This window comes from Acipenser ruthenus, chromosome 24 (genome assembly GCF_902713425.1).
Source record: "Acipenser ruthenus chromosome 24, fAciRut3.2 maternal haplotype, whole genome shotgun sequence".
NCBI lineage: Eukaryota > Metazoa > Chordata > Actinopteri > Acipenseriformes > Acipenseridae > Acipenser > Acipenser ruthenus.
In genome coordinates, this window is record NC_081212.1 from 23,715,022 (window position 1) to 23,727,438 (window position 12,417).

Consider the following 12,417-nt stretch of genomic DNA (forward strand, 5'->3'; position numbering starts at 1 on the left):
CCCTAATGAGACATGTGATGAGGATTTCAAGATTCAACATTTGCGATGCTCTGACTTTTATTTTCTGTTCTTTCACATAATTGCAGGATTACTCAGGCTTGGAAACGGAATATGTTCTGAAGAATACTCGGTAATGGAAACATTAAGGAAAATAAACCAGGAGCATGCCGTGCTAGAGGTTACCAATGTGCAAACTTACGACTACTAGAAGAGCCAATGGAAACGGGACGATAAGATAATGCCTATAGCAGGTAAGTTGTAGGTGTGCTTTTCTGTCCCGCCGCAGACACGTTGGGTAGAAGTATTAACTTCTGTTATTTACTTGTCTGTAGGAAGTGTAAAAGCTATGGGATGCTGAATAATGCGTATTTGAGAGAATACATGTTGCATACATAGATATAATGTAATTAAAATAATACACAAATAAAAATGTCCTTGGAAAAAAACAACAACAACGAATTGGATGGGAAAAAAAGCGCCAGTTCAAATGTGTCAAAAAGGTGAAACTTCATAGATAAATAGTTTGAAATGTTGTAGCTGTGGGCATCATCAAACGCAGTGGCTCCCAAACCGGTCCTGAGGACCCCCTGTGTCTGCTGGTTTTCATTTCAACTGAGCTCTCAATTACTTAACTAGACCCTTAATTGAACTGATACTCTGCGTAATTAGACTTTTTTAATTGTTTTACGGTCTTAACAGTTGCATATTTCAAGTTAGCTGTGACAGTTTATAAGTAACTTGAACCCTGTAACTGTTTAAGAGCTGAAAACAATTAAAAAGGTCTAATTACGCAAAGTATCAGTTCAATTAAGGGTCTAGTTCAGTAATTAAGAGCTCAGTTGGAAGGAAAACCAGCAGACACAGTTGGTCCCCGGTCCCGGGGTTGGGAACCACCGATCTAACGGATTTCCAGGTGAATAGTTTCATGATTTGAAGGCTGGACCTGCAAAGGTTCAAGAGCGCCATCTTTTGGAAATACCAGTATCTTGGATGGGCACGCAGAATAGATAATTGGCTGCCCAAAAATAGCATGCCAGTATCAGATTGTAATTCCTATTTGAAAACATACCTATCTTTACTTTTGCATTTAATGCAAATTATTAGCAAACGGCATTTATAAATGTAATAAAATAAAATACCTTTAAGTGCGTTGCTCCGGCTGGTCGGTTAATGTAGTCAAAATTCTTGAGTGTTTTTTTTTTTTTTTTTAGAAAATCGTAAAAACAAAATAGCATATACTTAATCTATTCAGTAATACAGTATTGTTTTAAGACAACTGGATAAAACAGCACCAGACACTACAGAACAATGCATACCAACAGGCTTTATATAGAGACTAGCCTTCAGCTCCTACCGATAGGAAGACAAAGAACACTGAACAGAGGTCTTGCTTCAGAGTGACTCGTGGATTTCCTGAAGAAGTGGGCACAGGGTCACTGGGCTGGGCAAATATTATTTACATAAATCTTGCCACCAAAATTCCCCAGATATTTCCTGCACAAGCTAAGTAAATATAACATCATCCTTTATGATATCTGGGAGGGGGCTATAAAAAGAGAAAGGATCAAAACTCACCATCTTTTCATGCACATCACTGGTCCCCGGAGAGATCTTAATAAATTCCAATTGCTCAATATACCGATATCACTGGTTAAAAGTTAGGTAAGTTTTTAGTCGTGTTATGTGATATATATATATATATATATATATATATATATATATATAATCCACGTGATTTCCACAACGCGATGGTATATCATATTTTGCCTAGAATAATATTAAATATAATATTTTAAAAAATATTCTAAAGATAAAGTAGTATACAGTTTGAACACATTAGAAGCTGTTTAAGGACGCACATTTTAATGACTAGTCTATAACTTTCTTGTGAAAAAAACAACCAGCTAAAAATCATTATTTGATTTTCCTGTCTTTATTTTTAACAAAGACAATAACGTTTGCAGACAGCATGTTAGAGTTCTGGTCAGCGAGAAGCACTGAATAACTGTTTTCACTGTTCCGTGTTTGTTTCAGCTCATTGAAAGATGACATTCTACAATGACATTTATCCATTTTACCCTCAACAAAGGACGCCCTTCATCTTCAACCTCAGCCAGCTCATAGTCATTCTGGTGTTTTTAGTCCTTGCTTGCAGTTTCCTTGTTATACTACCTGGAATCCGAGGGAAAGGGGTACGTTACATTTGCGAGATTGCAGGCTTTCAGAATTTTTTCTTCTTTTTTTTTTTTTTAGTTAGAAGGTTACCTGTCAAAACTATGAAATCAGTATGCTATGATCACTTCCCGCGATTCGCTTGCTTTATGTACCAAAGTAATGAGTTCGATTCGGCAATACATGAAACTGTTATGGATATAAATGACGTCAGCTTATTTCATATTATCTTTAGGATAAACTCAGCAGTGTTAACTTTCTGAGTTTCTTATTTTGTTTCCTCATAAACACTTTACGATTTACGGTCTGCTTTGTTATCTATAATACCGGTGAAACGGATTGTCTTCCGTCCAGTTATTGTGAACAAAATGAATAAGGATAATATGAATGTATCCAGTTATCACATCATATATATATATTGAATCATAATAAAAAAATGTAAAATAGTCTATGCTCTGTTTATTGAATTAATTTGTTGAAACCGTATTTCTCTTTCTGTTGTGTACAATATTGTATTGGTTGTATATAGTATTGCTTATCTGTTGCACTGTGTTATCACTGACACGTCTTTCATCCTTATAGAGGCTGTTTTGGATGTTCAGAATTGTCCTCAGTCTTTTCATTGGTGTGGTCACTGTTGGTAAGTTTCTTTTCAAGTAGACAATTCATTGATTGATGTTTGAATTTTAAATTCAATTTGAATTTTAAATTCTAGATGAAAGGGCCGTTATCAGTGTCATTTTGAAACAAGATGTTTTCCTGCAATGTATGCAGAACCCTGAGATAAAAGGGATAAAAGTCTTGATCCCTGACAGGCATGCCAAAATATGCCATGTAGGCCTCACACATCTTAGCAGATGCTTCCACGGAGTACTTTTTCACTCTTGTCTTGATAAATTGGCCGCAGACATAGCAAAATGTGTCTGCCGGATGCTTGCAGCCTCTTGATGCCATCTCAGAAAAATGCAGATATGTATCCACTTAGGCAGCTGGAACTAAACTGAACTGGTGGGCTTAAGGCCCCTGTATTTATACTACTATTTATATTACTGGAAAGTTCTAGACGTTACTCCAAGTTTACTCAGCACTGAATCTATCTGGAATGTTCTGGAAAATAGGTAAATTTCAAAATATCACTGTCCTGGTCACAAAAGCAAAGTTTGTGGGGAATAATAGCCATTTTCTATACTTTTGAGGCATACACAATTAGGAAATAACACTTACTACCCAGGAACAAAAAAATATATAATTGTTACATGGTGTAATATATTTGAATTTAATATACAGTACCTGTTTAAATTAAGACAAAGCATTTGTCACGCTCAGCTTTTTAGAAGCATTAGTTGCCTCACTAAAAATATGTATTGAATGACACGTTTCAGAAATGGCATATATTCTGTTTGGGGAGTTATAATTGACTCCTGGTTAGCAACATGTAAATACACGCAGTTCCTGGTCCTGAAATCCTATAATACAGCTCAGGTGATTAGAGTGCTGAGTATGATTGCAAAATAAGGGAAATGTCAGGTTGCCAGGTGTGACACTGACAACAGCGCCCCCTTGTGAAATAAGGAAATCTATTCAATTAAAGGGCCCCATTCCAGAAGTACTGTCGTGTAGTCTGTGGGACTGCTTACCATAAAATGTTTTATTGACTTCCAAGTGTGCTTGCCTTTGAAGCTGAATTATACATTGAAATGACAGGACTGAGTAAAACTAAATAATGGACATTTACAAAACTTTCCAAAAGAACTTTGCCAGACGATGTGTGCTGTACACCTAAATATCTTTTTTTTTTTGTTCCTAGCTGTCAATTTTACAAGTGACTGGGCGACTGGCTATATTAAAACAAACACAACTTATAAGTCATTCAGCAATGCCATGGTTAGTGCTGAGATCGGACTACATGTGGGGTTTGATGGGATCAATGTAACACTTAAAGGTAAGACTTTAATTGCTGGGTTAATATCCAGTTTACCTGACTCAGATACTGACTTGAGTGCTGTTGAAACTATTAGATAATGACAATAATAGCATGTGGTGCTAATTGCTCTCTCGATTGCAAATATCTTGACCTATGTTTAAAAGGTTCTACTGACATACTATGCACCAGTTCATATACAATCCTCAGCACAGTTCTTATAATTGTATTTCCAAAAGGCAATCCAGTGAGGCAACTAAATGAAACTATAAACTACAATGAAATGTTCCAGTGGACGGAGGACTATGAGGAGGACTATGTTAAAGCTCTAGAGAGAGGTCTTCCCAACCCAATCCTGTACATTGCAGAGAAGTTCACTCAAGACAGCCCCTGTGGTCTATTATTCCAATACAAGTACTCGGGACAGTACGCATCAGCTACCATGTGGTAAGATACACATACTTGCATAGTAAAGTAACGCTGTGCAATATGATTCTTTGGACAGCTGAACAAGTGCATGCATAATACTCATTTATTCTTGCAAATTGATTCTTGGAACACTAGTAACTAATGCTCTGTGCAGTATATAAGATCATATAAGATAGCTGTTTTCTATATTGAGGTTATTGGAGGTGTTGAGAAGAGCATATTTTCCTGTTTCAGAATTACACAAAAAGAAGTTACTGAATAGGATCAATGTTATTTTGTTGTTTGGTGCACTGCCGTTATGAATGCTGACCCCTGCTGGTAAGAGGAAGTTAAAATCTCTTTAACTTCTCATGCAGTGTGTAAGGAGCTTGCTTTCAGAGTGTGTGGTTGCAGTCCCGTTTCCTAAAGCTGACTGCCCCCCAGGATGCTCCTATGATGTTAAATAAATAAATAAACATGCTTTCTGTAATGACTTTTTGTTTCCATCCCACAGGACGGCATTCTGCTGTTGGCTCATCTCCAACGTTCTCTTCTCCATGCCAGTTATTTTGTATGGGGGCTATATGATAGTGACAACAGGAGCATTCATCATCTTTTCATTGATTTCCTTTGCCACGATCCACAATGTACCGTATTGCACTATCAGTTTGGGCACCGTGTCGCTGGAGACTGTCTTTGGCGGATCTTTCTGGCTGTCACTAGTAACAGGTGAGTACTGAGTTTAAATGGCTCCGGTCTCAAATGGTTTTGTGCCTCGTGTGACTAGGACACTAGAATCATAGTGCGCTTCCTTCCTGCAGGGATTCTGTGCATTCTCATTGGAGGAGCCGTGATTCTGATGGACGTCTTCATTCCGCAGAAGTTAAAGATTTTATTTACAACGAATGAAGGGGACGAGGATGATGACACCCACATCACTGAATGCTACCTTAATGAAAGCTTTCTGGAAAAGGATAACGTGTTACCATTGAGAGATGTAAGAGTGTCTGTACCAGTAAATATTAAGACATGATCAGCATTAATACAAGCATCTCAGTGGGTGGGAGTCAGTAACACTTGCTTCCAAATATATATATATATATATATATAATATATATATATATATATATATATATATATATATATATATATATATATATATATATATATATATATATAGAATTATTATTAATTTCTTAGCAGACGCCCTTACCCAGGGCGACTTACAGTTGTATACAAAAAATACATATCAAGATTTACAGTACAATTAAGAGCAAGATACAAAATACAATGACTTAATAAGAGCATATACAAACCACAGTACGATTTGATATCGCGGCAGTTCAAGAGCAGATAACAGTGTTGATAGTTACATCAGGGTTAGATACGAGTGCAAGTGAAATACAAGATACTAAAGATTAGGTTAAGTGCAGGATTAAATACAGTAAAATAGGGAGCAGATAAGTGCAAGTTAAGGTGCAAATATAGCCTAACAATTTAAACAGTGTGTGTTTAAAGAAGGAATAGAAACTATTGTACATTAAAACTGCAGTTCTGAGTACATAGTGATATTATTATATAAATATTAAGCATGTTTTTATTTATTTTTTTACATGTTTTTACAGCTTTAGCTATGGAAGATTTCACTCAACGCATGCAGCTTGACTTAAAGAAGAGCCCAACCTGAATACATTTCTTAATTGCACAAGATGACTAGTAATGCGTCTTGTTTTGTTAAAATGCTGGGAAAACTGTTCTATGAAGCTCCACATTTAAGTCTCATCAGAAGAAAAAGAACGCCATTCAGTCTGCAGGGCTAAAGGAATGGACTCCTGCATTATTGTGGACTGCCTCGGCATTCAATAACAGGAGGCCACGCCTTCGTTACAATTGTGGCTCTGTGGCCAGCAGGAGGCGCTCTGCTGTACTGCTACTGTATATGTGTGTAAAAGAAAAGAGTATAAAAAGAAATATCTTTATTAAGAAGAATAGGGCTGTATTTAAAATACAGGTCATTTTTATTTAGTTATATTTTAAATGATAAATAATTAATTAATAAAATTGTTCAGGCAATTCAGTTATATATGTTGTTGTTGTTGTTGTTGTTATCCACAAGTCCTGTGTAGACACAAAGTGATCATGAAGAACAGGCAAAGGCAATACAAACTGCTTCAGAATGTCACTGCACACATAGAGGGGCCTCTTGTATGATAGCACAATGAACTGTTAAAACAGACACCCATTACCACAGAGATTAAGAATATGTACGTATCAGCTTCCCAAAGAATACTGTTTCAGTAGCAAAATACATATTGGGGTATGAAATGTATTAACTGCTTTGTGGTGCAGAGAGATTACTGAGAAACTCTGCAAAGTAAACATTTGATTTTGTTGTTTTATGAATAATGTTCTATGATGGATTTCGTTCCCAGTGTAATACTTGTAAAACAATATAGTGAGGCATCTGGAATAAAAAAAAATAAAAAATCTGCCAAATTGCAATTGTTTGTGTCTTTGGTTGCTGCGTGTTAATTACAAATAAGAGACGATTGTATTGCATTACTATACACAGTATGTGCATACATCTCCATTGGTATGGTTCTAAATTATATTAGGGTTACTGCAAATTACATACAATGCACTGCTTTCTAAAGCAGTATTGAAATGATTATACATGCAATACCAAGATGAATGCATGGTAGAACTTCTTTTACATCCGTATAATAATCAAAAAGTTTGAAATATGTGTTTACTTTTCTTACATTACATATTGGATCAACTGTCTAATGTTTCATGTAGAATTTTCCCATCATCAGTAATTATTTGTATTAATAATTTGTATTATTGTATAATTTGTATTCAGGAGGAGGAAGGATCTTGTGATTTCAAGGGTTTTGCTGCAAATGCGTGTCTTACCCGTAAAGTGCCATTTTCCTAATCTGAGGACAGGCTACTTTGTAAACATCTAGTAGAAGGTGGACAAAATTAGTGGATTAGCATAACAATATAGTTAAAGAAAACAATTAAATAACAGTTAGATGGCAGCTAAATATGTTTTAAAAGCAGCTTGTTCTCCAATCAGCACAACGACATGCAATGGTTTCATATTTATTATGTTTGAAGACGTTTTAATAACATGTTACTAGAAATTTGGTTCAACAGGAAATATAAGTAACAGATTTCAAAGAAATCGGTCCTCAAATGAAATCAGCACCACTTCATTATTTAATATTTATTGCCTCAAGTCTTCGTTTTTATTTCACTACTGCTTTTGTTATTAACAATTTGTTAAGCTAACCACTCAGAACATGTTCTCTTCCTCCCCCCTCGAAAGAGAGCGGAACGGTCATCAATGGTCAGGAACAGCTACAGTAAAGCAGCATTCAAGACCCGCTTCGCGCTCAGAAGAGAACACTGTGACTCCTCAACATGGTTAGCGAGACCAGACACTTTAGAAACGCATTTCACTAGTAACAAACTATAGAAATGATCCCTGAAAGTATAGTCTTAAAAAACAAACGGGTAAAGCAATCGCCATGTTGCTGGCACCAAACACACAGGTGAGGGTGTCTAATGCATACTTGTCTGTTACAGCAGACCACATGTCTTAAACATGCTAATTTATATAGTGCCTACAACAAAAGTAGTTAAAATAATTCACAATGTTAAATAATCATAAACATTTTGCTCTGAAATGAATGCTTTAGTCAAGACCCGGTGTGAGAATGTATTTGCATAATGTTGGCCAACAGCCAATCACTGAACCAGTACAGAAGGTTTCAGTCGCTGCTGTCTAGTTCAACAGGAACTCTGCCACGTCGCTTTTCGGTATTCAAGGAGCTGACAGGTTGGTTTTTTTTTGGCTCTCTGGTTCACTGAATAGTAAGAAGAGCTGCATTTTTCTGTAAGGCTTCCTTCTCTTTTACAGGGAAGGTAGAATGTCTCCAGTGCCCACTAGTGTACATCTGCGTGGAAATAAAAAATAAATGCAAATCAATACATAAATACAGACAACAAAAAATACAAATAAATACAACACGTTGTTTTTTTTACAATTAAATTAACATGGCAATTTGTCAACAAAAAAAGCAATTCAGTCGTAACAAAACACAAACAACTGATAAACTGATATTAATAAATTATTGTAAAACCCTTCAGATGTTACCCCGCTGCTTTGCTTTATGTGAGTGCCCACCCTGTATGAATAGGGGTTACACTTTCAAAAGGGGAATTCATTTAGGAATGGCCTGCGACATTAATTGCAGGAACGTTACACATGTAATTTTGACAGGTACCATCTTCGTTAAACTTACCTGTGTATAATTACACATACAGAAACAACGCACTTTCCTTTTTTCACTGCTTATAAAATGTTGCTAACCACTCAGAATGTGTTCTCTTCCTCCACCCTCGAAAGAGAGCGGAACGGTCATCAATGGTCAAGAACAGCTACAGTAAAGCAGCATTCAAGACCCGCTTCGCGCTCAGAAGAGAACACTGTGACTCCTCATCATGGTTAGCGAGACCAGACACTTTAGAAACGCATTTCACTAGTAACAAACTATAGAAATGATCCCTGAAAGTATAGTCTTAAAAAACAAACGGGTAAAGCAACTTCCCTACTCCCGGCATGTATCACCCTAGTGACGGTGTGTAATTCAGTTTCCTTTTTGGTACTCCACTTGTTCATACTAATGTAAATAATTGTCAATGCGTTTCAAACACAACATTCACATAATGAAATAACCACTCAATTAAAGTATAATGTAAAAAAGAGAAATTAAGTAATAACCAGTGTGCACCTCTCTATGAATAATTTAAATTAACAACCAATCACCTATCTAGCTAGCCGGGGGAGGTTTCAGTCCCCGCCCACCTGCATAGTATTGAGGGAGGAGGAAGGCGCTGGTGATTTCAAGGGTTTTACTGCAAATGTGTTTCTTAACCCATAAAGTGCCATTGTCCTAATCTGAAGACAGGCTACTTTGTCATTTTTGGAGCATTTTTAACTGTCATCTTATTTAAATGTTCTTTTAACTATAGATCTATTGTTATGATAACTTAGTCTAATTTTGTTAACCGTAATAGTTCAGTCTAGATGTAACGTATCAGATTACATAAACACACCTTGTCGGTCCTCTATGGGTAGAGGCAGCGGTTCAGATAAACTTTACACACTAAATTGAAATGCAATGCGTAAAAACACGCATAGCTTGCCTGTCCCCCCTAAAACTTCCACCAACAACTACATCTCCCAGAATACCATGTATTCAGTTACTAGGATCTGTACACAAGAAAAAACCAACCCATCAAACATCCAATCTCAATGCATTTCCTTAGTTGATTTGTCTGCATGGCTTTATATTGAAGTTGTAACATGTTCACTGAGTTTAAAAATGTAAGGTTAAAATATAAGTAACGTAATTAATTTGCAGTCAGTGTGATACCTCGAAAAAACACGCACGTGGTTGTACGGGAGTTCAAAGTAACATTGCAGTTAAAATGGAAGGCTATATTTAATGCATACCCCATCACCAAGATTGTACAGTATGTATCGAGATTACTCATGACTTCAGGGTAATGTGGCATTGTACCCCCTGAAAATACATTTTACTCTCTCAGCGTTCAAATTAGAGGTTAAGTTACTCCCAAACTTGTGATTTATTGGAAGTAGGTATGTATGCATTGTCCTAACCACCATTGTTTTAAAGTGACAACAGCTGTGTGATAATGTTGAATTTGAAACATAGCAGACTTCAAAGTGTGTAACATGTGCTAGTTTCATTAACCCGTTAAGTTCCTAATTAGTTTTTCTTTGGATAAATCAGAACACAAGCTGTTTCATTGTAATTTATGCATTCTAAATGAATGTGCTACTATTGTAGAACAGTTTTCAGTCTTTTAGAAGTGTAAAATGACAGGCATGTTCACAACATATATTCCCATTTTATTAATTTGAGCACAGTCAAGTTAGACTGCCCGTTATCAGATCAGTGAAATTTCACACGGGCTATGGAGCTTTATCATCATTTTTGGGTTGTGAAACACCAAGCGATGTATCATTTTCGGCTGCAGTTTCATACTTATATTGAGACGTCATAAAAAGCTTCATGGGGTTTGCATTTGCTGAATTAATAGAAACATTGAGACTTTTGCATTTAACAATACAAATCAAGAAAATGAGGCACTTTCTTTTTTCCACTGCTTATAAAATGTTGTTAACCACTCAGACTGTGTTCTCTTCCTCCACCCTCGAAAGAAGGCAGAACGGTCATCAATGGTCAGGAACAGCTACAGTAAAGCAGCATTCAAGACCCGCTTCGCGCTCAGAAGAGAACACTGTGACTCCTCAACATGGTTAGCGAGACCAGACACTTTAGAAACGCATTTCACTAGTAACAAACTATAGAAATGATCCCTGAAAGTATAGTCTTAATTTTAGACATGCCGAACTAAAGATCCGACTGATAAAAACATATTTCCTGTTTAGGGTGTTCTTTAAACATGTTGTTTGGTAGATTATATAGTAGTGATTTGATTCAGATAAATAGCTTATAATCACGAAAACCTATATAATTAAACTTTACATGAAAAAATACAGTCAAATAGTTGGAAGTTTAAACTATACCCAGAATGCCATGTGTGTACCTCATTTGCATCTTGTATCGAAACAGCCTATCAGCGTCTAACATTATTGTGTGCTAAAATATTTACAGTTAAACAATCCAGACAGAATAAACGTAATATTTATTTAAATAGTCCATGTGATGCTGTTATGTGTTGGGAAAAAAAGGACAATTAAAAACGAACCCAATTGCCGTGACATTGTTTAACCGCAATGCCGTGACTCGGATTCGAACCGAGGTTGCTGCGGCCACAACGCAGAGTACTAACCACTATACGATCACGGCGAGCTACTATGGGCACCGAAAGCACAGGCAACCAAAATGAGTTTATGAGTGTATGTACACGCGTTCTCTAAATCAATACACAAGCATAGTATACTGGACTGCAGTTTATAATCGAGATCTGCTGCAATGGTTTGGAATGAAACCAATTGAGTCTGACCGGAAAAAGTTAATCGCGAGTCACGTGTGAAAAACACCCACACCGGTAGCGGTACAAAACAAATAATGTACATTATTATTTATAACATTCGCTGTAATATTTCATTGGCTGTGTCTCAATTGCCTAATTTTTATTAGGGAATGCCGCTTACTTTAGCCATTATTTTAATTTTTATAACCTCTTCCCTTAATTAACTCTATAGCCTATGTTATAAAGTAATGCAAGATATGAATGAAATTACAAGCAATTCCTTCCGATCAGCTATCATTACAGATGACAGAATAATACATCGGCCAGATTTACAGGTCTGTTAAATGTTTAGTGATAAACACCTGCAATCAGTTCATAGCAATATAAAAAGCAAAGGGCGCCACAACAGTTTCATTTTATACAAACGATGTGCTGTTGGTTTCCATAGCCCTATGCTTGCTGTTCACATGTCCTACCTACATAATAACTGGTCAACACTGAAACCACAAGACTATTTCTATTCTGGTTTTAAATGTCACTTTTGCATTTAATTTAAACCGATAAATACAATTTGTAGTGTGTGTGTGTATATTATATATGTATACACACACACCACACACACAAATCTTTTTTTTTTTTTAAATGTAAAGAATACAACATATGCAAACAGCAGTTTCTTTACTAAACATTTTAACAGAGGAATACAATTAAAACAGAAGCAGACAATAGGTTTAAACTGCCAAGACTGATTCATCTTTAATGGTGCAATACTTTCCACCACCACGTGCGATTATACTGCACCGACTCAAATAGCATCCTTTGGCAAGTAAAGAAACGGTTTACTAGGATTATTATTAAGATAAATCAAAATAAATATG

General features: G+C 36.2%; 1 protein-coding gene, 1 long non-coding RNA gene and 4 other non-coding genes across 9 annotated transcripts; 1 reads left to right on the forward strand and 5 right to left on the reverse strand.

Moving 5' to 3' along the window:
* The first annotated feature begins 49 nt into the window (after positions 1–49).
* On the forward strand, positions 50–6,669 carry LOC117429736 (dual oxidase maturation factor 2-like). Of its 4 annotated transcripts, none has more exons than XM_058998827.1 (8): positions 50–251; positions 2,035–2,192; positions 2,755–2,812; positions 3,980–4,114; positions 4,333–4,540; positions 5,016–5,230; positions 5,323–5,516; positions 6,127–6,669. In XM_058998827.1, exons 2-8 carry the CDS (start codon positions 2,046–2,048, stop codon positions 6,130–6,132), a joined length of 963 nt encoding a protein of 320 aa, XP_058854810.1. In that variant the 5' UTR covers positions 50–251; positions 2,035–2,045; the 3' UTR covers positions 6,133–6,669. The 4 variants fall into 4 exon arrangements, with proteins under 4 accessions (XP_058854810.1, XP_058854813.1, XP_058854811.1 ...); XM_058998830.1 differs by having other exon boundaries at positions 52–251; positions 5,323–5,498; XM_058998828.1 differs by lacking the exon at positions 50–251 and adding an exon at positions 809–913.
* A 1,128-nt stretch (positions 6,670–7,797) lies between these two features.
* Positions 7,798–8,010, reverse strand: LOC117429962 (small nucleolar RNA U3). Its single transcript, XR_004548453.2, has one exon. It is a non-coding gene; the product is annotated as a small nucleolar RNA U3 (small nucleolar RNA).
* Positions 7,798–9,357, reverse strand: LOC131700580 (uncharacterized). Its single transcript, XR_009308432.1, has 2 exons — positions 8,815–9,357; positions 7,798–8,466 (listed from the first exon to the last, which is right to left on the reverse strand). It is a non-coding gene; the product is annotated as an uncharacterized LOC131700580 (long non-coding RNA).
* LOC117429973 (small nucleolar RNA U3) lies at positions 8,881–9,093 on the reverse strand. Its single transcript, XR_004548464.3, has one exon. It is a non-coding gene; the product is annotated as a small nucleolar RNA U3 (small nucleolar RNA).
* A 1,365-nt stretch (positions 9,358–10,722) lies between the features above and the next one.
* LOC117430030 (small nucleolar RNA U3) lies at positions 10,723–10,935 on the reverse strand. The gene has a single exon (XR_004548519.3). It is a non-coding gene; the product is annotated as a small nucleolar RNA U3 (small nucleolar RNA).
* Positions 10,936–11,340: 405 nt separating this feature from the next.
* trnah-gug (transfer RNA histidin (anticodon GUG)) lies at positions 11,341–11,412 on the reverse strand. Its single transcript has one exon. It is a non-coding gene; the product is annotated as a tRNA-His (tRNA).
* Positions 11,413–12,417: the final 1,005 nt, after the last annotated feature.